Consider the following 27120-nt stretch of genomic DNA (forward strand, 5'->3'; position numbering starts at 1 on the left):
AGTACTATGCAGCTATACAAACAAGACATTATGCAGAATAATTCCTGAGATATATTCTAAAGTAGAAAAAAAAATCAAGGTGCAGAAAAGTTTATACTGCAGGTAGACTATCATTTCTGCCAAAGGGGTAAGATAATATTTTTAAAAAGAGAGAGAAATATAATTGTTTGGTTGGCATAGAATGTCTGGAAAAATAGACAAGATACTGGTCACTAGCAGACAGAGGTGGGAGGAAAACTAGTCACCGGACATCCATTTATATCTTTTGAATTTTGTGCAAAGTGAACGTTTTACCCAGTCAAAAATAAATACGATAATTTTTTTTAATCTGACAAAGTATATGTTTCACTTGAGTGTTTGGGTCAACAAGAGTGCAATCCTCAGAATAAAAGAACACTTCCCTTTGGAGGCTGAGAGTTGGCCCCCATAATCCAGGAGTCTCCTTGCATCTAAAAGCCTTCAGGGGGCCGGGACCGTCCAGAAGGAAGGCCCCATGGCTCGCCAGCGAATTTTTATCAGTTCACTGGGGGCCCGGCTGGCCAAGGAACTCGGCTGCCTGCTGCGAAGCCTAAGCCGCAACAGCTGCATAAACTGGCTGTGCCCCAGCCTGACCTATTTTGGAGACAGGTCAGACCAGTGCATGCGGGGATAAGAAAACAACCTTCCTTGCAGCCACTGGCTGCACTGCCAAGCTGCGCCAGAAGGAGAAACATGGGGGCAGGAGCTCTCCAGCTCCTAGGAGCCTTACCAGCCAGGCTACTTTCTTTTTCACTCACACTGCACCCCAATAACACAGAAGCCTCCAACATTTTGGGACTAAATGGAGGAAAATGAAACAGAAAGGTCATTAAAATGTATCCTTCAGCTTGAAGAATGCTACTTTGGAAGGTATCCTTAGAACTTCTGAGCTCCAGTTTTAAAGGAGAGGGAATTAAGAAGAATCATGCACAAAGAAAAAAGAATGCACACAACCTCACGTGCAGAGCCATAAAGACCTTTAAGAACAATGAAGCAGGCTGAAGAGGGGATATAATGAGAAACTGTGCAAAAACAATTCCACAAAATAAAACACTGTAACAGCATTTTAGGAATAAGAATGGATATATGACACTCGTTTTCAAAAAGCAACGTGTTTGTCAATTCCTGCTCTGCTGAAAAAACTTGTGCCAAATACAAAAAAAAAGTTTGAGATGGAGTTTCAAAAAAAGCCAAGTTAATCTAAAAGAGCAAAGTAACCTTTTAAACTGGGAGGAAAAGTAATTTAGAAGCATGTTTTGACATCTCAGCTAATGGTTTTAGAATTTTATTTTTTATACCCATTAAATTGAAGTTATTTACATTAAATAGTTGCTCATAAACTCAATTTTTTGACTTAGCGAAAGCGGACTTAGTGGTGTGTGTGTGTGTGTGTGTGTGTGTGTGTGTGTGTGTGTGTTTGGTCTTCATTGTTGTTTCTAAGCCCTGAATTAGGCTTTATCTGCCCTTGGGCAGAGCCCATCTGCTAGTTTGTAGGCTGGTCACTTTCTGCGTGTTCAGAGATTTTTTCCTCCGACCAAGACTTTTGAGTTTTACTGCTAGGTGTAATTTGCACATAATATGCACCTTCTCATTTCATTCTCACAGAATCCTGGAAAGCTGGTATGCAGTTCCCTATCTTAGAGATGTCAAAACTGAAGTTCAAGAGGTCACAACTAAAATGTGCTTGGTCTCAATTTTAGAGCAAAATTGGTGATGCAAGAACAGACCACTTTCACCTTGGGTACTGTGCTTTCACAATGCAAGAAAGATCTGAAAAGGTACTTTGGAGTGTGTTTAAATCAAACAAGACAAAAAGCATTCAGTTGCTTTAGTGAACCTCAATTGGGAAACTGGCCAAGTGGGGATTCATAAAGAAGAAACCTATTGCTTTTCTTATAATAAAATGAATTGGACCAATTAATTTTCTTTAGTTCAGGTTAAGCTCAACCATGATGATTAAGACACACACATGCACACATGCTTTGGCCAAGATTTTCTTAATCATGATATTACATGTGAATATTGAAAGAATTTAAATATACGTTTGGAGACAGATTGTATGAATCTATAATCATTTAAAAATGAAATGCTTTTTGAAAGAAAGAGGTAGTATAAAGGAAACTAGGAAGTTAGTACTCAAAGGCAAGGGCCAATGAACTGGGTAAGAACCAAGAGCCTGTGAACTGGGTAAGTTATGCCTACACTAGAGTTTGCCACAAAAAGGGTGGGGGGAGAAGAGGGATATATTTAAAAGTCACTTTCACTTTATGTATATATATACATTTAGCATATATGTGTACCTGTAAAAATCACAAAATGCAGATGCAGACTTTCTATTAAAAATGCAAATGTGTATGTGAGCATATCAGCATTTATTATTAGAGTACACAATAATTCCATGGTGCAACACAAATTTCATAGCAGTTAACTTTTCTTTCTTAATATTCTACCCTAACTTACTTATTATTTCCAACCATTAACACAAGACCAAATGTATTTAATTCTACCATTGTCTCCATAAATATGCCTACTTTTCAATTATAAAAATTCTGAAAATCTACATTTGTCTTGATAAAACTATACTACTTGAATTATCCATATGATCCTATAAATTTTTAAGTGCTAAAAATCAGTGGTATTTCCTCTCTGTCAATCCTATGTTGTTCAACCAAGAAGTCTCCCATCCCTGTCACAAAGCATTTTGATCACCTATTTTTTTTTTTTTTTCTGAAACAGAGTCTCGCTCTGTCATCCAGGCTGAAGTGCAGTAACACGATCTCAGCTCACTGCAACCTCCGTCTCCCAGGTTCAAGCAATTCTCCTGCCTCAGCCTCCAAAGTAGCTGGGGTTACAGACGTGTGCCATCACACCCGTCTAATTTTTATATTTTTAGTAGAGACGAGGTTTCATCATTTGGCCAGGCTGGTCTCAAACTCCTAACCTCAGGTGATCTACCTCCCTCAGCTTCCCAAAGTGCTGGGATTACAGGCGTGAGCCACCACGCCCGGCGGCTTGATCAGCTATTTTTAAACAGAATATATTGGATTAGGCCCAAGATGCATGGGGAATTGGCTTCTAGAATTCAGAGTTGATATTCACATACTATCACAGATACAGTAAATATGGCCAAATAAAAGTACATAAGAAAGTGTAGTCGAGGAATTACTGAATGAGTTTAAGGAGCCAAACATACAGCTAGTTTAATAGTTGCCTACCTTGAGTTTTAATCTGTTTTGCTAGGGATGGTAATTTATCAATCACCTCAGTAAGAGGTGGACATAAAAACTCAGACTACTTTGATCAACTTACTATACCACAAAGTGGAGGTGTTTTGTTTTGTTTTGTTTTGTTTCACTTAAAATCCTGCAGCAAAATGTAAAACGCTATGAATTTTGCTGTATGCAATATGCAAGGCAAAATGCTTTCTCAAGATTTTCCTTTCTCCTAGAAGAAACGTGCATCAAATCAAATTCTTAACACTGTTGCCCTTTATTCAATACAATTTCATTTTCAAAGACAAGTGGCCACTTCTACAGCAGAAATTACCTGTTGGTGGTTTTTAAAAAGATTTATCAGGAAGGAAAGAAGGAAAAGAAGAAGATAAGAATTTATAACACCTATTATTCTTCAACTGTCCTCAACAACTATATTTCATGATTTTCATATCTCCCTTTCACAATGGTGAAACTTTCTAATTATTCTCTCTTGAATCGATGTTTTATAATGTTAAATAGGCATTTTGATAACTGTGCATATTCCAACTAAAATTTGAAAATATATGTATTCTGTTCATTTTGGAGCATAATCTCAGCTTAGATAATTTGAAGAAAGCCTTCCTAAAGAAGAAGTACTCTGCTTCCAGCAAAAGCTCACAATGCTATTGGAGCTCAGTACTTCCCAACACTGTAGGGTAGAGGTAAAAGCTGAGTTGTGTCTTGCTCTACCGAAGACTGGTGTGAATGGGACAAAAATATCTTTCCCAATAGGGCAGAGGATAGCCATTAGAGGATTAGTCTTCTCACTAACCTTTATTAGGAAGGAAAGAAATAAAATAGGTATTGAAGGTAAGAAATTATAACACCTATTATTCACCTATTATAGAATTATAATACCTATTGCTGCTTTGGTGTTTATCTTCCAGAAAGATGGCAATATCTGAATTTTCTCAGAAATATCTGAAATTCCTTTTCACAATTCCCCAACTAAAGGCAGCCGGTTCTTGGGTCAGCAATTTTGAGTTGGTACTGAGGTGAAGCCCAATGTGGAGCTGGAAGCTGCTGTCCCTGGGGCAGTGTATGAATACACAGCCTAATACACACGGAAGAAGAGTTCTTGAACTCTGTATGTATATGAAATATACATTTGAAATACACGACAAAGAACGATTTAATGCTCTATCTGGACCCAGGACATGGGAACCATAACAAATCTGAGCTAACTGTAACTTCTGGCTTAATCTATTTCAGGCAGTTGTTCTACACTGCAATGTTTGGTAGTAAATATTTTACATCAGAGAGCATTTAAGCACAGATAGATTATTAATTAATAGGAGGATTATAATATAAAATATTAGATAATACCCACCAAAATTCTGCTCTCTATGCCAAGATTCAGCTTGCTCAAGAGCGAACAAGAGTAAAAAATAAAATAATAAAGCCTCATGCACAATTCTTTAGTACTGAAATGAGCACAAAGAAGGAGATTTGAAAACCTCACACACAGGCGGATCCATGATGCACAGTTATATATCCAAAGCCTAAATCTGGCATGAATTGTACAACCTCAGTTAGTGCTATTTGTTGGAATTTGCAAATTAAGCGCAGAGATGGTATTTCCAAAAGATTCCTTTGCAGAGGTTTTGCTTTCATAATAAAAGAAAAACCTATGCAAATACATTGAGTTCTTAAACAAAAGTCTAATAGTTCATCTCAGAATCACCAGTTTTAAAAAGTCGTAAAATGATTGAAGGAAATATTTCTCCTGGCATTCAACAACTGGGAGGCTGTGCTGTTACCTCAGTTTCTGATGACTTTTGAAAGTGCAATCCATAGGACAAACATATCTTCATTTTGTGCAACTAAATATAGTTTAGTGCCAGCATAATTCTTAGTGTAATAATTAAACTCTAACAATGCACATACCGTACACATAAACACATATCTATTCCTAAATTATAGAGGAGTAGAAATATACATGAGAATCACCTAATCATCTATAAACACAGAAATTATGGAAACACGGGTAGAGAGATGTAGTCAATATAACTCTCAGATTCCTGTGTATTTAATTATTCCCCACCTAATTTTACATAAAAACCTGCTATGTTTTCATTAAATTCCAGCTTGGAAGACAACTTTAGGGAAACTTTTGTATTTAGAAATTTAGCAACATGCAGGTAGTAGCTGCCATGCTTTCTGCCACCTGCCCCCCGACAAAATGAGAATCTATTTGATGATAAATTCACCATCATAGCCTCAGTTCTAAGTAAGAAATCACGATAGGATAATTAAAAACACCCCATGAGTCTTCTCTACAAACCTACAACATGTAACTGGTTTCAGTTCCTATTTCTTAAAGAGAATTTGGTCAATTCCTCCTTAGAGATTTCAGAGGAAAAGAAGGATTTTCCAGGACAGATAAATTGAAATGATCCCGCTTTGATCTCTGTGGTTAAGAACCCCGCACAATGGAAGATGACCACTGAGGGGCCGCGCTCCCGGCCTTTTAATGCGTAACAATGGTATCACAAACAGCTACTTAATCAATATTTGGCCAGAGCTGCTGAAAACTTCCTTTTCAGATTTTAATTCCTACTTGTAAAACAACCCCAGAGCAGCCAGTGAGATAAGACATTAAACTGACTGCTTAATTGCCTTTTAGTGTCTTGTTAGTTATATATGTACATTCTAAACTGTTCTTTAATCTTTATTTACCCTCATGGATAAGTTACCTGTCATACAGAATCCAATCGAACTTAAAACATGTTCTGTTCCAGCCCAAGCCAAACTCTATTTCTCAGCGTTTGTTTGTTGTTACTGTTGCAGCTTTTCATTTTCATTGGCCATCTACTTATGTACAACTTAAACATTGAGTCTCATAGTAGGAAGAATTTTTTGTTGTTGTTCTCAAAATATATGCATTCATGGACGCTGAAGCCGTTCGGATTTAGCGGCCACGCTCCTATTCACGTGATCGATTTCTGTATATTCCACTCGCCTGAACTGCTGCTCCCTGACTGGTTCCGCCTCACCGCCCGGGTGGGTTTTACTGCTCAGCCCTGGGGACTTTTAAATGACCCTTCAGTAATTATTACGCAGTAGAAGCCCCTACGTCCTGGTTCCGGTGCTATCAACAATCAAATCAAACCCCAAAATAAACATACGATTTCAAGCATTAATTAGAAAATCTGCATGTTTTCAATAAGGCTAGAAGGTAAGCACACAGCAGTCAACCAAACCTAATAAGCTAAAAGAAAAAGCTAGGAGCTGAACTCTGGTGTTTCCTTTCAAGTCGTTGCAGCAGGAAAACTGTTACCGCGACATTAACAAATAGAACACGGCGTGATATTCTAATAGAATTCAACTTCTGATACTTCCAACACTTTTTTAAATGGGTGGTATTTCTTTGTTGAGTTTTGCAAGGACTTCAGAAAATATGAAGTTTACTCTAAAGAATCGAGACGACGTTGAGGTCAAATTAGTGATCCTAACAAATGGACTTGGAGAGCGGGCTGGTCCGTCCAATTGAATAAAGGATCCGAGGCCATAAACCTATGATCCTACACTCAATGATTTTAATCTATGGGAAAGTTTGTCCCCCGCCTTCCCTTCCTCCCAACCTTGAACCAAAATGTCCCTTCCTGCTCAGTAACGGGAAAAGAAATGACCCTTCGTTTTCCTTGATTTCAGCAGTCCCTTAATGATAAGAGTGCTCTTTTCATGATTTCACTGGAAATAAAATACTCCAAAGACCTTTAATGCTTTTCTACGTTTTAAACTGATTTATCTTCCCCTACCTTCCCCCCCAAAAAGCTGAAGTCGTCCTCGTGAACTTTACAAAAGCTGACAAGCTTACAAATAAAATGGAAACTTGAGCAAAACTTTTGTCACTTTTACTTTCTCCAATTTTTTAAGAAAGCACTCTTTTTTGTAAACGTCAAATAGGAGGGGACAGATAGGAAAGGAATATAAGCTCCCAACCGACCTATGCTTGAGATTTCTTAGCGGTATCTTTTAAATTGTTGCAACCTCCCACGCTCACTTGTGATTTTAAAAGGGAGGAAAGTCTTATGAGAGTGTATCGCCAGTCCCCAATCAAAACATCAATTTGGCGATCTGGCCTCTCTCCCCCTGCACTCCGGAGCTGCCACTTCAAAGCCACTACAACAAGTCAGTAATTGTAACGTTGCATCTAAATATTTAAGCGAGAGTCTTGCAGTCGCGTGTCCATTTACAGTCCTCAACTGTCCTCTAATTCCATTACTGCACAAAGCAAAAATGTTTCCCAAAACTCACAAACAGGAAAAGCGTCACCCTGCTGGAGGAGAAGGAGGGGTGGAGGAGGAGGAGGAGATGATGAAGGGGCAGTTTCTATTGATTAGTCACCGCTTTTGTGTTAAGGGCTTTCTTTAAAATAAGAAAAAAATGGGGGGAGGTTGCAGAAATTTCACTAATGTGAGCCTCAGGCAAGGGAGAAAAAAAAAAGAGGAGAAGAAGGGGGGAGGCGGGCTGTGTCTAGATGAAAGTGAGAAGGACATAAAGGAAGCAATTGAGTCGGCTGCAGCCCGGCGAGCTAAGCTTCGAGCCGTCCAGAGAGTAGGGGAGGGGGCGGCGCGGCGCGGCGCTTTGGCGCAGAGCGCAGGAGTGGGGGCCCAGCCCATTGTGGCGGCGCCCGCGGGCCCGCTTGGCCGAGCCGGGGGAGGAACAGAGGCGCCCATTGAGCGGCCGCTGCGCAGGGCCGTGCCCACAGCCCCGGATGCCTCGGCCACGACTTGGCTCCCCCGGCTACCCCTGCTCCAGTCTCAGTGCTGGCCAGGGTCTAGGGGGATTGACGATAGCGGGCGGGGGTAGTGTTCGTGAGCGGCCCAGCCCTCTCCTTTCTCCTGAGGTATGAAGCTGGAAGGATGGATGCAGCAAGGGTGCATCATTCCTAGTGCGCGCCCGTTAGGGAGAGCAGGCCTGAGCGCACTAGCTCCGCAAGCTACTCAGCTCTTGGATTGAGCGAGGGAAAAGGGAAAGTTGGGAAAGTTAAGAGGACCATCTGAGAGAAAGACACTGGAGAGAAGAATGAGGGTGATTCTGACCTCATTCAAGGTGGCTCAATCCTTTTGTCCCAGTGTCTGCCAAGCAGATCTCAGGCCAAAGATGTCCCTTGAAAAGCCAGGCTCACCAGCACCCACCAGACCCACTAACTGGAAACAGGCAAGAATACACCACACTGGTCAGGGGACCCCAAAGTCCCTCCTCTCTCAGATTTCTCCTCCCTCTCTGCCAGGGCGCTAGGAGCGCTTTATCAACATTCATTCTATTTTACAAGCGGGCAGCCTGGGATTTTTGATGCCCAAACAACAGAAAGAAGGTTTGAAGTTTCTAGACTTCAAACTACACCTCACTCTGTCTTTTCTCCGGGCCCCTCTTGCCCTCCAGGGCTCATCTAAAAAGGAGCTAGAGGTGCTGAAGAGACTGACACTGCATCTTCCTTGACAACCCCAAATTAAATTAGGCTTCAGTCTCCAAGGTGTGTGTGTGTGTGTGTGTGTGTGTGTGTGTGTGTGTGTGTGTGTTTCCAACAGCACAGCCCCCACTGGGGAGAATACTCTGATTTTAAAAATGGTAGCAATTGCCCTTGAATAGCAGCCGGCCCAGCTAGACAGCCCAAAAGACTAGAAACATTTTGTAGGTGAAATGGCCACTTTTTCCACGCTGGAGAGTCCATAAAACTTCCTGGCGCAGCAGCTATTGGGGCTCATTGAATAATTCATCCCTCATTGCAAGCCCATAATGTCTATTCTCAGCCTTTTGTGGTGCTGTTTTCTCTTCTTTTCTCCTTGAATTATAAAAAGGTTGCCTTCCTTTGTTCACATCAAGCTGCTCCGAGCTGGAGCTTTGTCTGGGCTGAGCTAAAGTGTGAGTTTCAATGGACTCTCCAGGCTTTGTCTCCCAAGTTCATCTCCAAGTGTAGATTGTGTAGAGAAGGCCTTCTTTGTAAAAGCTGGAAAAGTTGTACAAATGTTTGACCAGCTCATTTGGGACGTTTTGTCTCCTGGGCCTCAGTCGCCTGTACTGCGAGAGAGCAGCCAGCCTGCCACGCCAGTGCCTTCAGCAACAAGTAGCAAAGCCATGAGTCCCCAGCCTCTGTGACTGCTCTGGGCTCTTCTCCCCATTGCCCGCAGGAACACATTTGGTTTGGGGTTGTCTGACTCCCTACCTTCCTCCCTTCTCAGCACCTCTATGCTGCAGGTAGGCCTGCTATAAAAGCCAAGGTATCTTCTCAGAGACCAGGGCAGAAAAATGCACTCTCCAAAAAGAGGATTTAGGCTGAGTTCGTAGGAGGCCTCTGTCATAAAGCAAAGGAAGCATCTCCCTGCCCAACCTGCTGTAGTTGGACATATCTCTGATTTCTTGTGTGCATCAGAGTATCTACGTTTGTTTTTCCCTCAAATCAGCCATTTGGGTCTGTAACTTCTAAATCTAAACATTCCTTCCAGGTTGTGTACAGATCTTGCGTTTCTTTGTAAAGCAGCTGCTCAGGAGAGCCAGTGGCTGCCCCAGAGCTGGGCAATGAAGATAAAAGAAGTCCCACTTGGATGCCACTCTGGGAAGGGCTCAAACCCAGCTAGTCGCAGTCGGCGACGGCTCTGAGCCCACCTGGAAAGCCGCCTGTCCCTCTGGCAACTCCAAAACTAACTTTGCGGAGTGAACTCCAGGTCCCAGGTGAGGAAACTTCAGGCGCGAGTGGGGCCCCTGGCCACTGTTGACCATTTGTGCATTTGAAAAGGGGCAACCATCTCCAAGGCCAAAGCCACTGAGACACAATCCCCCCATCTCCCACTGCAATGATCCCTTCCTGGTTCAACTCTGATAACATTTCTTTTCTTTTCTTTTTTTCTTTTAGCGTGTGTACCCTTAAAGTTTGAGGATGACTTGTAGCCGGTGAAGGGGAAGCAAGCTGCACGTCTGTCTCCCATAAGGGAGATTTTTTTTTTCTTAGTGCTGACAGTGCACAGCCAAAAAGGAATCGGGGGTCCGTACCCTTAGAACACAGAGGGTGCCCGAACTCTAAGAACCCAGATCCCTTCAATTTGTAACCCAGAGCTTGGGTTCCTTTCAATTCCCAGACACACACAGGTTAAACCCCGTCACATTTGAAAATTAATTTCAAACAAATCAAGCCGGTCAACACACACACACATTTATAAGGCAGCCAATGTGGGGGCAACCTTTGGAGGGCCATTGCCCAAAATAGTTCTCTGTCTCTCTCTCCTTTACTGCGGGGAAACTCCGGAGACCAGGGCCTTTCCTGAGAGCATAAAAGCTACTTCAACTTCTGAAGATTCAAGTACCCTCTATCCCCGGTCCTGCAATTGCTCAGAGATGCCCAGTCTCGTGTTTAATGGCAAGAGAGTAACAGCTTCCCCTGCCCCCTCCAATAGAGCGCAATTCACAGTTCTAGAATCCCAGGGGCTGACAGTGGTAAGAAAGAAAGATTTACAAAACGAAAAAACTAAGCAGAATAGAAATGTTTGTTTTAATTCCTAGTGTCCCTCTGGTCTTCCACTTCCATGCCCTTACTCAGGCGCAGAGACACTGCGCATGAAGGGACCTTGATCCGAGCTGGATTTGGCTGCCTTCAGATCGGCAATGTCAGGAAGCCGATGCCCGCCAAGGTCTCCAGCGAGTGCTCCGCCCAAGGCGCCACCTCTTACCTCGCTCGCTCAGGATGCCGTCGATGCTGTGTTTGGCCTTCTTCTCGCTTTCCTCTGCCTCCTTCCTCTCCAAGTCGGCCTCCTCCTCTTCACCTTTCCCGAATTTACTCCTCAGGATGCGGCTGATGGAACTCACTGGGGGCGGGCGGAGGAAGGAAGCAAGGGAGTGCACATAGCTGAGAAAAGAGGGACTGTGCGGGAAGGAGCGCCCCCCTCCAACCCCCAGCCAGGGCCCTAGAGCCGCTGCCCTGCACTGCTCGGGTGTCCCCTCCTGCATCCCGGGGCGTCCACATCCTTCTCCAGCCCTCTCACCCTGCCACTCAAACCCCCCTCCCTATTATCTGTATCTCGGTACTGAAAGACGGAGCCTGGGAAAACGGTGCCTCCAGGTTAGGGCCGGGTGCCATCTTTGTCCCTCGATTCTGGGCAGGAAACATTTCCCTTCTTGGACTCCAAAGACCGGGCTCTGGGTCTCCAATCTAAGAGAATTCTCCCACCAGCCCGCTGGGTATCCTCCTTCCTCCCCACCTGAATGCATGGATCCTGCGGTTCGCCCTAAGGGAGGAAGAACCAAAGCCGACCTGTCCACCCCCCCCCCGCCCCCACCCCCGATAATCCAGCTTTTTTTTTTTTTTTTCTCCCTTTTTTTTTTTTTTTTTTTTAAGGCTATAAAGGGTTTAAATTTCAACTGTAGAATCGTTTCCTATTGTAAAAATCAAAAGAAAATGCACTCTCTCCCACTTATTTTTTCCAGATTCCAGTCTGGTAAACAAATCCATGTTCTGAAATATATGCTTCTCGCAGAGGGAAAAAGGGAGTTTCCTTTTAATTAAAAACAAACCCTCCCGTGCGCCCTCGCGCTGGCCCCGTGCTCGCCCCTCTTCTCTCTCCGCCTCCCCCAGGCTGCCGTGGCAGGGGGCTCCTGACCGTCCCTGAGACTCTCGGGGGCAATCGGGGCCGTTGTGAAAGCCTCCACGGCCTTGCGCACACGGCAAAGTCCCTCCCGGCGCGGGCCCCATCTCCCTTCGGTTGGGGTTACCAAAACATTTGTTTCTCTTTAAAAGGGAACATCAATATTAATAAACGCTCTGCCTCCGCCTCACGTTTCCTGCCCTGCCTCCTAGTCAGAAATCTTCTTTGGGGAGTCCTCAGCGGTGGTCTCGCTACCCTCCGCCCCCAGGACAAGCATTTCACCCCTCCCTCCATAAAGTGCCAAGAACGCCTGGTTGTTAAATATTTCAGGGCCTCGGGAGAGGCCACCTTCCAATAGCTGATAATTGGGGTGATTACGTCTTGTTCTACCTGCCGGGGTAATAGCGACTGACTATCGCGCCTCGGGGAGACGTTAATGGGCCTAGTACCTGAGGGCACGGTGTTTCGATCACAGACCGAGTCCTTAAGTAATTTGTCTCGGATTTCCCAGCTGAACATGCCCGGGTTCTCTCTTTTGTATTCCTCAATTTTCTTCTCCACGTCAGGCGTTGTCACCTGCTTTAAGAGAACAGGCAGGCAGGCGTTGGTACCCGGTATCCTGGGCCAGGTGGCGGCGGCCCCACCGCCTCTGGGCCTGTCGGGATGCTCCTCCCTGAATCCTCTGGGATGGTCCCCCTTTGTTAGCAAAAAGATCCCAACTCTCTGAAGCACTTTAGAAAGAGACAGACAAGAACACATCCCATCCCGGAGCAGCCTGGAAAGCCTCTACCTCCCCGAGACAGGCCCCAGACAACCGGGATAAATTCAAAAGAATTATAACATCTTGATGGGGGTGGGGTGGGGTGGTACTTTCTCATCTCTGGAAATAAGGCAACTCCTTACACAGAACCAACATGAAAACGAAACTAAAAAAGCAATGCTTGAAAAAGGAGCCGAAAAATTAAGTTAAATCTTCCACTTGTGCTTTTCCAAAGGGATATTTATGCTAAAGTGAAGACTGAAATGTAAAGGTACCTATTTAGGGTTTTAAAACTTCGAGTCGATGACAAATATAAGTAAGAGAGGCTGACTCTTCTCTCCACCCCCAGTATATATACTTTTTTAAAGAAGAAGAAGGTTCCAAAGATTCTTAGAAAGGCTGTGAAAGGGTTTCAGTAGATGGGAAGGAAGAGGAGGGTGTTTGGAGGTCTTGGGTTTACCATAACCCTCTTGATTTTGCCCCGTGGCAACTGGAAGAAAAGACAGACCTTGTGTAATTCCCTCCCACTCAACCCTAGTTGGCGTGACTCTTTCTTTTTAAGAAGGGAACCAAAATAATTTGAGGATAGCACCAAACTGCTTATATTTTTTAATGGAGTCATTGGCTTATTACAAAAAAAACTAATCATCCTAGTTTTTGACTCATTGAAAACAGTTTGCACTGGGGGAGACTGAGGGCGGGGTTTCGGAAACAAACCAGTATAAAACCTGAAGAGGTTCCTTACATTCTTTTTGGAAAGGACAGTGCCATGGGTGGGAGCTGGGAAGACACTTAAGGAAGAAATCGGCAACAGGTGGGCACATACAGCTTGCCTGCTTTAAGTGTTTATCTATTAAAATAATTTGATGAGGATTGCAAGGTTTTTGGGCTTTAAAAAACAAATGTGATTTTTCCTTTGCAAAAAGGAGAGAGCTTTCCCTAAGTGTTCATCAAGAAGTGTCCAGGGCGCGCGCGCACATATACACACACACACCCCTTTACACACCTTCACAAACTTCAAAAATAACTCATTGGAGAGCCCCAGATGCCAGCCGTTCCCTCCTGCCCACTCTTCCCCAAAACAAGGGACCACAGTCTGGGAGCCAGGAGGGCAAGGCCCGCCCTCTCACCTTGGGCTTGCTGCCGCCAATGGCACCAGGACGTATGGAGCCGGTCTCCTGGTACCTGCACAGGATCTTGGAGACGCAGCCGTGGGACACGCGCAGCTGGCGCGAGATGACGCAGGGCCGGATGCCGTGGTGGGCCATCTCCACGATCTTGTGGCGGATGTGGTTGGGCAGCGGCCTGCCGTTGATAAAAACGCCGCCGAGCTGGTTGACGCGGCCCTGGCCGAGGGGAGTGGACACTGTGGGAAGGTGAAAAAGAGGGGCAAGGGAAAAGTCACTGGAGGAAAATAAAAAGCAAAGAACAGCAGACGTAATTTCACAGTCTTCTGGCCAATCCTCATGTTACAGCACGGACACTGAAACTGCTCGACATCGGAATCCCAGACCCCGACCTCCTTTCAATCACATTTGTTCAAATTATTCAGCAATATAGCGCGTGTAACCTTGTGTAAAGACAGCAAGTGGGGCAAAATAATTCTCCCCAGAGAAAGCATCTTCCCCTACGGGCCCTGGAGGAGTGGCAACTTAGGAAACCCTGTAGCTGGTAGACTGTCTAGCTTGCTCTAGAAACAGCCGCCTGGCGAAGAGAAGTTCACCCGGGCGCTGGCCTTGATGAACTCTGATCCTACCGATCCCTGTCCAATTGGGATCGCTCCCTTTCTAAGGGACTTGGGCGAGCTGATAGCCCTTGGGGTTTCTAGCCAAAAGTGTAGCAGCCAAGAGTCAAAACGGGTCCAGAAAGGAGGCCCAAGCAGCAGTGCCTGTATCACCTGTTACATCTTGGGACAGAGATCACAGCAGCGGCTGGACTGCTCCTGGGTCCCCTAGCCCCCATTCTTGCTGTGGGTGTTACAGTCTACTCTAGGCTGAGTGTGAAGGGGCTGGGGGTGGGGGCGATGAGCATCTCTGCTGGGGTCCCCTAACCTCGAAAACCTTTGGAAACGGCTAAGGCTTGCAAGGCTTCCTGCCTCCTCGGGATTCCCAGAATCTTCAAGTGGACTGAAAGGCGATTCCTAAACAAGTTACAGAAAATTCTAGACGCTATTTGACACAAATAGAATTCTAATTTATTTAATTATTCTAAAAATTCCAATCACAATTGCGCGGCGTTAGCCACTACAATTTTGCAGGGCAAAAAAATGCTTCCTGAACTGACATATGTTTCACAAGTGTGGGCGCAGCCGGGACAATTTCGAGATAATTTCGAGTGGACAAATTGCGGAGAAGTTGTTTCTGCAGCTCAAGAGCTGTTTCACCTCCTTCTCCGCCGCGGCATTTTCAAAACAACAGGGGCAAGTCGCCCCGGCCCGCTGCAGGCCTGGCCGCCCAGCTCCGTCAGGATTTGAAGAGAGCAGCGCGCTCCATTTGCAGAAAGGAAATCGAGTAGGTCCTCGCCCCCGACTGGTGCTTCTTGGGGTGTGGGGTGCCCGGGGAATGGGCTTACTGGAAGCACCAAAGGAGCCTGTGGATCCTGGGGATGGGGTGAAGCAGTCTGTTCCAGGCCCCGGGATCCAGGAGGCGCCCTGAGGCCCTCCCTTACCTTCCAGAGGGAACCCGCTGCGCGGGTAGTTCTGCCCCGGGCCCGGCCGCATCATCCTGGGCACAGCGCCGGCCAGCGTGGTCATCCTGGGGGCAGCTTCGCTCGGAAATTATATCCAGGTGAAGGCGAAACGGAAAGGCGAGTGCGGCGCGAGTGACCCTCGGGAACTATCCGGAGCGTGGAGAGCCCCTCCCCAAAACGGCTGGAGAGAGAGGGAAGGACGCGGGGAGGGGCGCTGTCGGTTCCTAGTCCAGAGGCCGGAGCTGGAACCCGGGAAACGGGAGGGCGGGGAGGCCCCGGAGTCCGGGATCCCGAGCCCAGGGCGGAAAAGTTTGGTGCGAGTCCAGGCAAATGCTCCCGCGACTGGGGTCCCTGAAAAGGGGCTCAGAGAGCCACGGCGATCCGGGGAGTCGGGTGAGGCGGGAGCGCGGCCTGCCTGAGTCTCCTCCTGTGGTGACACCGAGTGCGGGGATCCGGGCTCGGGAGCATTTATTAGTTCTTTTACCCAAAGCTTGGTCAGGAGCCCTGAGCTGCGATTGGCCGATGGGGAGACCGTCCCGGGTGGCGGAGACACGCGCTGATTGGGCGACAGCGGCCACTTTCTCTTCCCATCTCTGGTGGTGCTGAGGCCTCTGCCGGCCCCGAGGGGGACCCGCGCTGCGCCCCTTGCCCAGGAGAGAAGGGTGGCCCGGTGGAAACTGAGAGAGACAGCCCTAGGGAAATGGCAGTAGCTGAGGGTGGAGAAGAGTCTCTGTCTCTCTGTCTCTGTCACTGTGTGTGTGTGTGTGTGTGTGTGTGTGTGTGTTGCGTGCGTGTTTCTCTGATCTCTCTTTCCTTGACTCTCTATTTCTCTGTCTCTCTGTCTCTTTCTGTGTCTCTCTCTGTGTGTCTCGCTCTGCCTCTATTCCTCTTGTGATTTCCTGTGTCTCTCTATGTCTCATTTTTTCTACCTGTAGGTCTCGCTCTCATTTCTCTTGGCTTACTGCCACTGGAGGGGGCACAATTCCAATAAGAAGGCATCTGGGGCCCCAGACATATTTAGCTTTCCTTCCTATGGTCAGTGCCCCTTGGCCTAGGCTTGTTAAGGGGTCCTCCCGATGGGGTTTCTCCCGGGGGTGAGTCCAGGGTGCGCTGATGTTCTTTTGTCTTCTCCGTTTGCAAGCTGGGCTAGTGTGAAGCACAGGCAGCCGTCGCTAGGCCCAAGCACTCGTTAGTTGAAGGCTGGGGGTATGGGGGGAGGGTGCAGAAAAAAACCCAGCTCCTCTCCTTGATTTAAAAACCGCTCTGGCAAGCTGCGGCTCTAAATCTCCACGTGTAGATCCCCAATGCGTCGACAGAGATGTGTCTATATGTTAAAGTTTTGCCCGGCTGCAGCGTTTGTTCTCAGGAATTTATTATGGCATTCAGACTAAACTGCTGGAAAAATAAAAGGAACGAAGTCTTGGCTAGGAGCTGAAGTGTCCCCAGCAGGATATGACGCCAGGAGTGTTGTAAAGGCTGTCTGTCCTTAGAGAAGGTACCATTGTGCATAGCCTTTTATTTATAACTTGGTAAGTGCCAGCGAACTCGCCTCCTTTACACCCCCGAGTGCCAGCCCCGCGCTCTGCACTGCGCTTTATTCGCTCGAGTCTATTCAGGGACTGTCACTCCGGGTCCGCGAGGTATTCAGGGCCTTAATCAATCAAAAGGATGAGAATCGGGCAGGTTTTTCCCTTTGAAATAAAGGAAACAATGACTTCTGGGCTTCAAGTTCCCCCTTTTCCTTTTACGAGTTTTGAATTTTCCTGCGCCAGGAGTTCTCCACTCCTCTCTCTCTGTCCCCCTCCCCCACCTCCTTTGACAGTTTTGACGTGAACTCGGGTCCCCAACCCTACTTCACCGTTCCCTAATTAAGGCAAACTCAGAAGGCAAGATGGGGGGGGCGGGAGAGTTGGGGTATAGCTGCTTAGCAGTCCACAAGTTGGTCCTTTAAAAACCCACCCACCATAGGGGAAAACAGACAAGCTTTCAGCCTGCCTGATGCCAGAAGGCTTGGTTGACCCTCAGAGCCACGGGGACAGGTCTCAGGAGACTCCCAAAAATGTCTGGGCCCATGAGCCAGGCATGTGCCTTGTTTAACTTGGTTTTACTAATAGTGATTCAATTTTTTCAAGGGGAAAATTTTCTTATTTTCTTTTTAAGGAATTGGGGTCACCAAAGCCTGTGTCCTTATTTTTTAAGCCACTTCTCAGCGACAGCATTTTGAGAGTTCGACTTTTCCAAGTTTTCTTCTCCCAAAGGTTGAGCGGAGCCGACAGAGCACTTTCTGGGGTCAGCGGTAATTGTTGGGTGAAGGAGGTACCCGAAGTGTAATTTGAAGAACGCAAATGTGTGCTCGCTTCGGCAGCACATATACTAAAAAAGAAGGCAAATGTAGGCTCAATTCTCAGCTAAAATAAACTCTGGCACCCTCGAGCAGTTAAAGAACATCTAGGACTGAGTCTCATTTGTTTTCGAGCCGGGGGCTTGGCCAGCCCCTCCCAGAGTCCACCCGTCTCTCTCCTGCCGGCAGTTTTCTCTCCTGAGAGCCGGCTGATGCTGGAGGGAGGCGCTTGCTTCAAGCTTCCCTCTCCCGGTCCCTTAGACTGCAGAGTCCGCGAGACCGTTGATCGGAGGTACTGCCGGCTGAGCCGGGTCTTAAGTGTCCATGGGGGCTGGTTCATAAACTAGCCTCCCCTTGCTATAAAATCATACAAATGGAGGCCACGAGGATGTGACTCTGGAATCAGGAGGCGACTCATTTTCTCTCCTTTCCGGCCTCTTTCTCTTCTGCCAAGCGCTCTGAGGTTCATATGTATCCAGATGATCAGCTCGGCCCTTCTCCACCGGGCAGTGGCCAGAAGTGCCCGGAGACTCGGAGAGGGGTGGATGCGCACCCTTAGGCTCTGGACAGCTGGGCCACATCCAAAGACTTCGGGAATCTAAATTTCTTGTGGCCTGTGTCCCAGAAGTCCGACCTGGGATGGTCAGGACAGCAAGGTTGGCTGAGGCTGCCCGGCCTAGGGCGCCCGCACTGCGCCAAACTAAACCCCGCTCAGAGCCGGGGACTCCGCAGAACCGGGCGCAACAGGTCTCAGGAAAGCCGGGTGATTCCAGCCACTCTTTTTCTATCTCCGAGGCTTGGGCCTCCCCTTTATTTCTTTCTGAAGTCTCTCCAGGGCCCAAGCTACCGCACCCCCAATCCCTGCAGCTTGGTGGGAGTCCAGGTCACTTCCCCATGCGGAGCCGGTGAGTCAAGGAGTCCTGGTGCCAAATTTGGCCGCGGTACAGGTGCTAATTGGTAAAAGAATGCCCCAGCGGTGGGGCTTGGAAGGCTAGGGCCCGCGCGCTGCATCCTTGAACCCAGGTTTGGGAGGCAGTGGAGTTTCCCCGGGCTAACAAATTACCCAGAACGCGTCAGGGGGACTCTCGGTGTTGTGAACGAGCGTAGCCTCCACTCACGATCTGTGCACGTTCGAAATGAAACTGGAGCCTTGAAGACAGTATTTGGATAATTTGACCAAAAAAAAACAAAAAACAGGGGGTGGGAGGCATAGCTTCTGTTGCCCCCTCTGCCTCTACCTCCAGTTTCAGAGACGCTACAGGTGAAATTAACAGTGGGCTGGCTGCCTAGGCCTGGGTGGAGCTTGCCCTTGTTGACTTGAAGGTTCTCCCTTGCAGCCCGTTTGGATGCGTGGATCTACAGCCTAGTCGTGCTTGGGTGAGTTCCGTCTGGGCTGCGAAGCAACCTTCAGCCCACAGCCTCCGCACCTGGGGACACTGGCACAAGGGTTTCATGGCCCATGAACTTCTCGGGGCCTCTGAGGGATGAGTTCATACTCAGCCAAACACAGGTCTTAAGAGGAAATTATGATCTATTCAAAATAATGTCCCTGACCTAGTGAGGAGCGGGGTTGGCGTCTGCCAGCCAGGCCTTTTTCGTCCTGTCTGAAGGGCCAAGCTCTAGCATGCTGACAGGGTCGAGCAGAGAAGCTCCTGGCCACCCGCCCAGCCCCAGGCGTGACTCTTAGGATGCAGTAAAATTTGGGCAAACGCCGAGAAACCCTCAATCCCATAGAAAGGTTGCCGGGGGCTCACGGGGAGGATATCAAAACGCCAGGTTCCTGATCATGAGCTTCCGGTCCGGATGTGATGATACAGGATTGATGAATGCCCGGGTTAAACCCGTGGTCCTTCGCAGCCGCTGCCTCAGTGACCGCCATTAGGCCCCCCGCAGTTATTTGTCAAAAGCATTGGCGCCGCTCTTCTCCCCATCGAAAAATCAGTCGGGATGAGTTCGGATTAAGGGACTGGATGAGGATGTGGACATCGCATTGAAAGGTGGTGTAGGCCAGCCGAAGTGGGTTTGTTTCTGCAGCTGGGGAAGCCCCCAGGGAACTTGTGAGCCGGTTAACAATAAAGAACATGTGGTTTGTGGGAAGAAAGGAAGGAAGACGGAAAATAGGAAAGGAAGAAGGAAAATAGGAAAGGAAAAAGAAAAGAGGGAAAGAAGGGAGCGGTTTTTAAAGGCAGTGAGGGAGGGAGAGAATACATCTCATAGCAGTTGGTCTAGTCCATTTGGGTGAGAAAATTATTTTTAGGTAAACAAGGAAGACAAGATTCCAGAGCCCGATTCTCCGGGGGGCGGGGAGGTGTCTTTTAAAAAATTAGAGTAAGTCTGTCTAACCTTCCAAAAAACGTTCTGCTCAATTAGATAAAAGTTCATGGTGGGGTGGGGGTGATGTTTAGAAGAGAAACTCGGTAACTGCTCTTTGGTGTGTGTATTCAGGAAGTGTGTGTATTCGAGGTGTGTGTATGTGTGTGTGTGAAAGAACCTGGCGTGTGTGAAAGGGGTAAGAGTAGAAGGGCCGTACTTAGCTGAAGGACCGTCTTATATTGGGGGCAGGCAGCCTGGGCCTTGGAAAGACCAGAAAGTCTGACCTCTGCAGAGTCAGGCGAAGGCTGTGAGTGAGGTCGGGGCGGGAACAGAGTTGGAAGAAGTGAATAAAAGAAACCTTGGAGTCCGTTGGTTTCCTTGATTCCCGGAGCAAAAAAGTAGGCGAGTGACCAATCCAGGAACTCTTGCCTCGGGGCGCCTGTACACAAAGAGCTGGGGCTGTGTGTCCTGCCCTCGGGGGAGGAGGGTACCGGGTGGGGGGAACTAACAGGTCTTTATTTCGCTCAGATCCGTACTGGACTTCCGACTCCACGCGGCCCCAGCTCCTGAACCAGTGCAGTGGGCCGCGGCCGCTTCTCAGCCTGGGTCTCTTGAACCCTCGGAGAAAATTTCTCCTCGAGATGGATTTCAGCGGTAAGGCAGAGGGGCCATTGACGCGAGGAGCAAGAAAAGAGAAACATGGGAGACGAATGTTCAAACCCACATCTCCTCGCTAAGCCTGGAAGCTCGCCACAGTGGGATCACGGGACCCCGAGGGAAGAGGCTGAGAATGAGTCCAGCATCCGCGTTCCTCGGGTTTTAAAAGCACATCTGGGGCCAGAGACTGCATAGCCAACTAAACGGAGTAAACGCGACAGGTGGAGGAGGCAGAGTTGTCAGGGGCCAAGCCCGGCGCGATCTGGCCAGAGTCTTGGGGAGCGCGGACCTGGGACTGCAGAGAGGCGTTTTGAAGCGTGCTGCGCGCACCTGCCTCTTGGAGATATTCGGCCACCCGGGCGTCTCCTGAGATCCCGCAGTCCACAGACCCCGGGAGGGCTGCCTGCCCTAGGACACGTCCTCTCTCGACCCCTCACTCTTTCAAAACTGGGGAAGAGGCGGAGGGGATGAAAAAGAAGAAAGAGAGAGAGAATGAAAGAGAGAAAGAAGGAAAGAAATTTAAAAAATATATTAAAGGGAGGGAAGAATGGAGGGAAGGCGTGGGAGAGGGAAGAGGGGGGAAACTCTTATCGCCACAACCAAAGCAGGATGCCTCCGCTTCCTGAATTTCTACATATGACTTTCATTAAGTTTCTTCCTAGACCTTAAACTTTTTCATCTCCCATCACCCAAGAAAACACCCGTTTCCTCTTTTAAATAAAGCTTCTTTTTCTGGAGATGAACCTTTCAACAAGTCGTAGGTTTGGGGGCGAGGGGCAGGAGAATAATTTTGATCCAGAACCTTGGAGATTGGAGAACCAGGTGGAAAAATTCTAAAAAGATGAAACCTGACCATCTCCAACACGGAAACCCATCGAAAGGGGCCACTGAGACGCGTTGATTAGCTTGGAGGGAGCACGCGGCAGAAGGGCAGACGCCTCGCTAACCCGCCAACCTCCCAGAGCTCTCTTGCAGAAAGCTGCCCGGCTCCCCGCCGTGGCCCTGCGCGCGCACCATCCTCGGGGTCTCGCTTCTTGGCCCCGGAAAACTCTGTGAGGGGCACCCCAGCCCCAGCCTGGCCAAGAGTTAAGACAAGTAGCCCCAAGAGGAAGGAGCCTCAGAGAGTCTTTCTTCCTTTTCTTCTTCGTCTTCTTTTTTTCTGAACGAAATCTAATACTATCTGGCTGCAAAAATATATTGTCACCGGCTCTGAGCCTAAGAGATTAACATTTGGATAGGTAGGAAATGTAATCTGCATGGCTAATTGATTCTCAGCGTATCAGTTTAAAGGATAAAGATCGATATCTACATGATGGATATTGTATTAATAAGGGCATAAATAAAGGCCGAAGAGTCGTTACCAAAACCTTTGAAGCCACTTTTCGGCTCTCAGGCCCTCCACGCTGACACTGGGTCTCTCCCACCTCCCCGCCCCCAGCTCCTTCTGGGCAGGGAGCACTTGCTTCCCCCTCCAACCCGGGACCAGGAGGAGTCTACGGTTAAAGCGAAAGTGTGTTTCGCTGCGGCAACGCTAGGGAAAGGAGACTTTTTTTTCCTGGGCTGCAGCAGGTGAACAGTAAAGCCCGAGAAAAGGTAGTATTTTAACAAAACACACCACTCCCAGATATTTAGAAACACACATATACGACCCACACAGGGACACAAACAGCCACACATGTACACACACACACACACACACACACACACACACACACACACACACACACAATCACTCAGGGCAGGGAGGGTTCTCAGCGTTCCCTGAGCGCCCTTTGGCCTTAGAGACACGGAATAAATGCTTCTTTCCATCCCTCGCCCCCCTCCCAGGGGACAGCGACAGAAGCCCTGGCAGAGCCCAAGGATCGGCGATCTGGGCTCCTGGAGGTACCCTCTAGATGGAGAAGGATCAAGAGGCTCTGTGGGAAATGTGCGGGGCTGGGGGCGGGGGTGCCAGCCAATGTCCGCAGAAGGCAAGGAGACCTATTCGAGGAGGGGTGAATGCAGACAGAGTTGAGTGGGGCCCTGAGCCCCAGGGAGTGCGGCCCGGTAGACCTCGGGGCGAGGGGAACAAGATGGGGTACACTTGATCCGGAACAAGAACGCCGCGGCCGTGCGGCTGCCAATTAGTCCCGGGTCCCAGCGGCCGCTTCACCACGGAGCCCGAGCTGCCGAGGGAATTTTCCAAATGCAAATCAAACACCTTTAGAACCCCCCTCCTTTATTAATTAAGAGGAACGTTTCCACAAAACCGGCATAATCTTTATTAATTACGCAGCCCTTAGCTCGCCGTTCGCATCAATCACGCCCAAAGCGAAAGTGCAGGGGGCGCCTAATCCCTTCCCAGAGCGCGTGTGGAGAAGCAGCAGCGTGGCCGGCGGTTCCACCGTGACTTCCACCTTTCTGGGCTCGCCTGGCGCTGGCTGCTCACCCGGCGCGCAGGGAGGCCTTTCCGGAAACACGGGCTGGTTGCGCACTAGCAGGACCGCTCTAGATCCCTGGACAGGCCGGGAAATGCCTCCCACACACTATTTGGGCACGCGCTCAGAAACTCGCACAGGGACTCGCGCGGACACTTCATGGCCCATTTCCTCCGTCCCTTTACCCCCAGGCTCAGTGGGGACCACGCGGTTCTCAGTCCTCCTCTTCCCTAGGACCCTCTAAAAAGGCGCCTGGGGCGAAGTGACCGGGGAGGCAGAAAACCTCCTGTTGCCTCAGGACGCCCCGAAAAACTACTCTGGGGGATGGGACGGGGAAGACCTTAGAAGTCGTCTGGGCGACCAACTCCTCCCAGATGACCAGGTTGCTGTACGACCAGCACACTGCTCAGGAGTGAGTTCTGGGGAGAGAGAGGGATCCTCCAATTATTGGCATAGAGAACCGGGAAAGCTCGCAGCCTCCGGGTCGCAAGTGGGAAAGCTGGCTGGAGATTGGGGTTAGAGGGGGTGGGTGCAAACTCAGGTTATTTCCGGGCAGCCCCGCAGCAGTCTGGTCCTCTGAAGGCAGGGACCCTGGGCTTTCACGGGAGAACGCCTTGGGGCGGAGTGTCCTGTGAGACGACCTCTCTCAGCAAAGCAGGGTTTGGCCTCTTGGCCTGACCTTGCTCCCTAGTCCCACCCTATACTAGTGGGTCCTAACCTTTCTGCGCTTTGAGCCTGGACCGTCGTCCCTTCAAGAGGTTCTGCTGGATAAAGAAAAATTATAAAAGCTGGATCAAGCTTGGCGTCGGAGGTCTGATTTTCAGCTGGTCCCCACCCTAAAGGACTGGCCTGCCCACCCTCGCGTCCTCAGGCGCCCTTGGCTGGAGGGCCTTTCGGAGCCTCCCCGGGAAGCAGAAAGTCGCACCGCACACAGAGCCTTTCCTTCGAGCGCGCTGCCGGGAGCTACAGAGCCCTAGCGCGCAGCCTTGGGCACCCGGTGGCCTGTGAAGGAACCTGCCCCACTGCGCTGCTTGGGCCGCACTAGCGGAGACGAGAGTGCGTGTGGCAGTGGCCCGCGAGCACTACCAGCCAGAGTTTAGCAGCGCCTGGAGCACCGCCCTCTTCCTTGCTGTTTCCTTCGTGCAAGAGCTGGGCACACTCGGGTGTCTGCATTCTCACATTCAATCACTCATTCTCCCTCTGAAAGTTCTCAGGATCCTTTGATCACGGGTCATTTCCTGGACCTGAGGCACCTGCAAAACTTGCGGGTCACCAGATTATTTGATTGTCCCCCTCTTCTCCCACTGAATCGTTGGCCCGGCTAGTCTTCCGGCTTCTCCTGGAGTCGATCGCATTCTGGCACCCTTGGCCTTTCATTTATTCCACATATACTTATTGAGCTTCTACTATGTGCCTTTCCTAGTGCTGGCGCCACAGCAACGAAACAGACCAAAGTCTTTGCCCTGGCAGAGCTGATGGTCTAGAAAACAGCAATATATATATATGCACCCTGCCAGGAGATTGGTTGTAAGACTGAGGCTCAGCCCAGGAGAAGTTTGAAGGACCAAGGGTGGGGTAGTGAGTGAACGGATATGAAAATCTGGGGTGTAGTTGATATTTCAGCAGGAGAGGTCTGGGAATGCTGGGCGGAGCTGTAGCTCCCTGCAGAGAAGGGAGAGGAGGAAGGAGTGTTGGCTGAAGGAAAGGCAAGGATAAAGGAAAGTGATGAAACCATGTAGTCCACAACACTTTAGTGAATGCCTACTGTGCTGTGGTAGGCTGAGGTCCTGTAAAACTCCTGGCAGGGCCTGGGCTGCCAAACCTGCAGATGTGCTTCCCTCCAAAAGAGGTAGTGCTTGCCTCCTCTGGGGGCCCAGCATCTCTCTAGATGTTTCCCATTGTCTTCTTTGGAAAGATATTTCAAAATGGCTGTGGGAGGCTGGGTGACAGGAGGACTGAACCTTCTGATGGACCAACTGAGGCTCCCTTTAGCTCTGTCCCTCGAACCACCTCCAGGGTTAGGGTAGCTGTCACCGTTGACATGCCAGAGGTATGGGACTCCTCCCTTCCAGTGATCGTGGCTCAAAAATCCAAGATGGACCTGGGCCTCTTCATCTAACTCCCGTCTGCTGAAAATTGCATTTTTATTTGATAGAAAATGACAGCACACCTTCTTGGTGTCCACATCTCCACTCTACAGAACCTGTCACTCCCATTTCCCATACAGAAGGAAACTCCCTCCAAGGCAGGGGAGATGTTGGCAAAGCTAGGAGTGCCCTGCTCCACATCGTGGGGGCAAGTCTGTATTTTCCTCCTGGGTGATTCAGAGGAGCTACTACCACTTTGGCAGTGGGAGGGGTGTGGAAGACTCCTCTTTCCAGATCATCCAGAGGAGCCCAAGACCCTAAAAAACCAGTCATCATTCCTTGGCTGGTATTTCTGTGAGATAAATGGAAAATAAACCAGCAGGAAGAATTCAGGAGGAAATACTTTCACAAGGTTTCATAAGTTATTACAAAGTCTTTGAACACATCTTTGAAAGCCTAAGAAGTTTGGGACCAAGGAAGGCAACAGATGAAGTGGAGGCAACAGCTTGTGGCCCTGCAGTAAAGACTTGAAAAGAGACCACGGATTTTCTTTTCTTTTCTTTCTTTCTCTCTCTTTCTTTCTTTCTTTCCTTCTTTTGTTCTTTCTGTCTTTCTTTCTCTTCCCTTCTTTCTTTTGTTTTCTTGTTCTTCTTCTTGTTGTTCTTCTTCTACTACTTCTCCTTTCTCTCTCTCTCTCCCTCTTTCCCTCTCTCTTTCTCTCTTCTCACTGCCTTTCTTTCTTGAGATGGATCCTCAAGGCTGGTCTTGAACTCTTGGTCTCAAGCTATTCTCCCACCTTGGACTCCCAAAGCCACTGTGAACACTACAGATTTCTCAGAGCAATATGCAGAAGTGCTTCACAGTCAAAGAGAGCAGTTCTTACTTATCACAGAACCACTGATAAAGTAAAACCTACCAATAAATAACTTAGAGCTGCTCATCAGGGAAGTAAACAGAAACATGTACCAGTGGAAGAGGTGAGAAGGCCCACTGTTGAAAGGAAATCTTCGTGGCATCTCCAAACCTAATCTTCATATCTCCAAAGCAATCCATAGAGGTCCTCAGAAAGACCAGGCACCTCTGTCATAATGGGGACATGAGAATCATGCCTGTAATAGAAGATAATTTCTGGTCTCTCAGTACAAGCTCACATGATGGGGGCTTTGCTCCACTCTTCTGCTTGGTGAAGCAGTTTGACTTTCAGAAGAGCAAACTGTGTGGGTTTCACTGGAGGAGAATGACTCAGGACGGCAGGAGCCAGACCACAGGACATTCAAAGGCAGGGTGGCAGGAAAAATCAGAGAAGCTTTCCAAGCTCAGAAAGTAGGAAAGTCCTAGGAATGGATAATATTAGAGACAGAAAAAAGGAAAAACTCCTTGAAAAAGAGAGGATTGCTCCAAACTGAAAAGAACCATGGAGGAAGAGAGAGAGAAATAGAGGGAGGCATCAAATATCAGAATATAATTACTAAGATACATCTGATAAAATGAATCCTAACTGATGTTCTGCATGGAATCCTGGTGGTATATTACATTAGGCAACAATGAATGATCATTTCCAATTTGAAGGGCACATTTGCGTTGGGAGAACTGATCTGCATCCCCAGTTCAGTCTTCCATAATACGGGAGATTCTTGTATATTTGGGGGTAGCAGAATATAGGTGGTTGAGATAGGGAAAAAGATATTAGAAAGGAAAATGCAATATTTATGATCCTATCATGGGCTAGACAAATTACATATGCCCTTACTTAGTACTGACTTAAGAAAAATTCTATTTAGTTTGCTCCCAAGGTTTTAAAATAAATCGAGTTTGGACTTTGCCTGCTCAAACCTTGCAAAAGTGCAGAAAGATTGGAGAAAAGGTGAAGGTAAATAAAACAAATACTTGGAATAAACCCTTTTAAAGTAGAAGTCACTGAAGTGCCAGGATGGGGGGATCAGGGAAGAGGATGTCACTATGCCCTGCCTAGCATTACAAACTGCTCAGCAATCTTTCACCTG

At 48.2% G+C, this 27120-nt stretch overlaps 1 protein-coding gene and 1 long non-coding RNA gene across 6 annotated transcripts in view; one reads left to right on the forward strand and one right to left on the reverse strand.

Annotated features, from left to right (window-relative positions):
* The window catches only part of PAX3 (paired box 3), a 98301-nt gene extending 82553 nt beyond the window's left edge, over positions 1–15748 (reverse strand). For 2 of the 5 annotated variants that reach the window (XM_023217502.2, XM_023217497.2), the window contains exons 1-4: positions 15282–15748; positions 13745–13980; positions 12304–12433; positions 10943–11077 (exon numbers count right to left, since the gene is read on the reverse strand). In XM_023217502.2, the coding sequence (XP_023073270.1) occupies positions 10943–11077; positions 12304–12433; positions 13745–13980; positions 15282–15366 (586 nt within the window). In that variant the 5' untranslated portion in view covers positions 15367–15748. Of the gene's footprint in view, positions 1–10412; positions 10537–10942; positions 11078–12303; positions 12434–13744; positions 13981–15281 lie in introns of those variants that run through there. The other 3 variants (XM_023217503.2, XM_023217499.2, XM_023217488.1) reach the window with 3 other exon arrangements.
* Positions 15749–20655: 4907 nt separating this feature from the next.
* LOC111545721 lies at positions 20656–21282 on the forward strand. Its single transcript, XR_004229199.1, has one exon. It is a non-coding gene; the product is annotated as a CCDC140 long non-coding RNA (long non-coding RNA).
* Positions 21283–27120: the final 5838 nt, after the last annotated feature.

The sequence above is a fragment of the Piliocolobus tephrosceles genome, chromosome 11, assembly GCF_002776525.5.
Source record: "Piliocolobus tephrosceles isolate RC106 chromosome 11, ASM277652v3, whole genome shotgun sequence".
NCBI classification, from domain to species: domain Eukaryota; kingdom Metazoa; phylum Chordata; class Mammalia; order Primates; family Cercopithecidae; genus Piliocolobus; species Piliocolobus tephrosceles.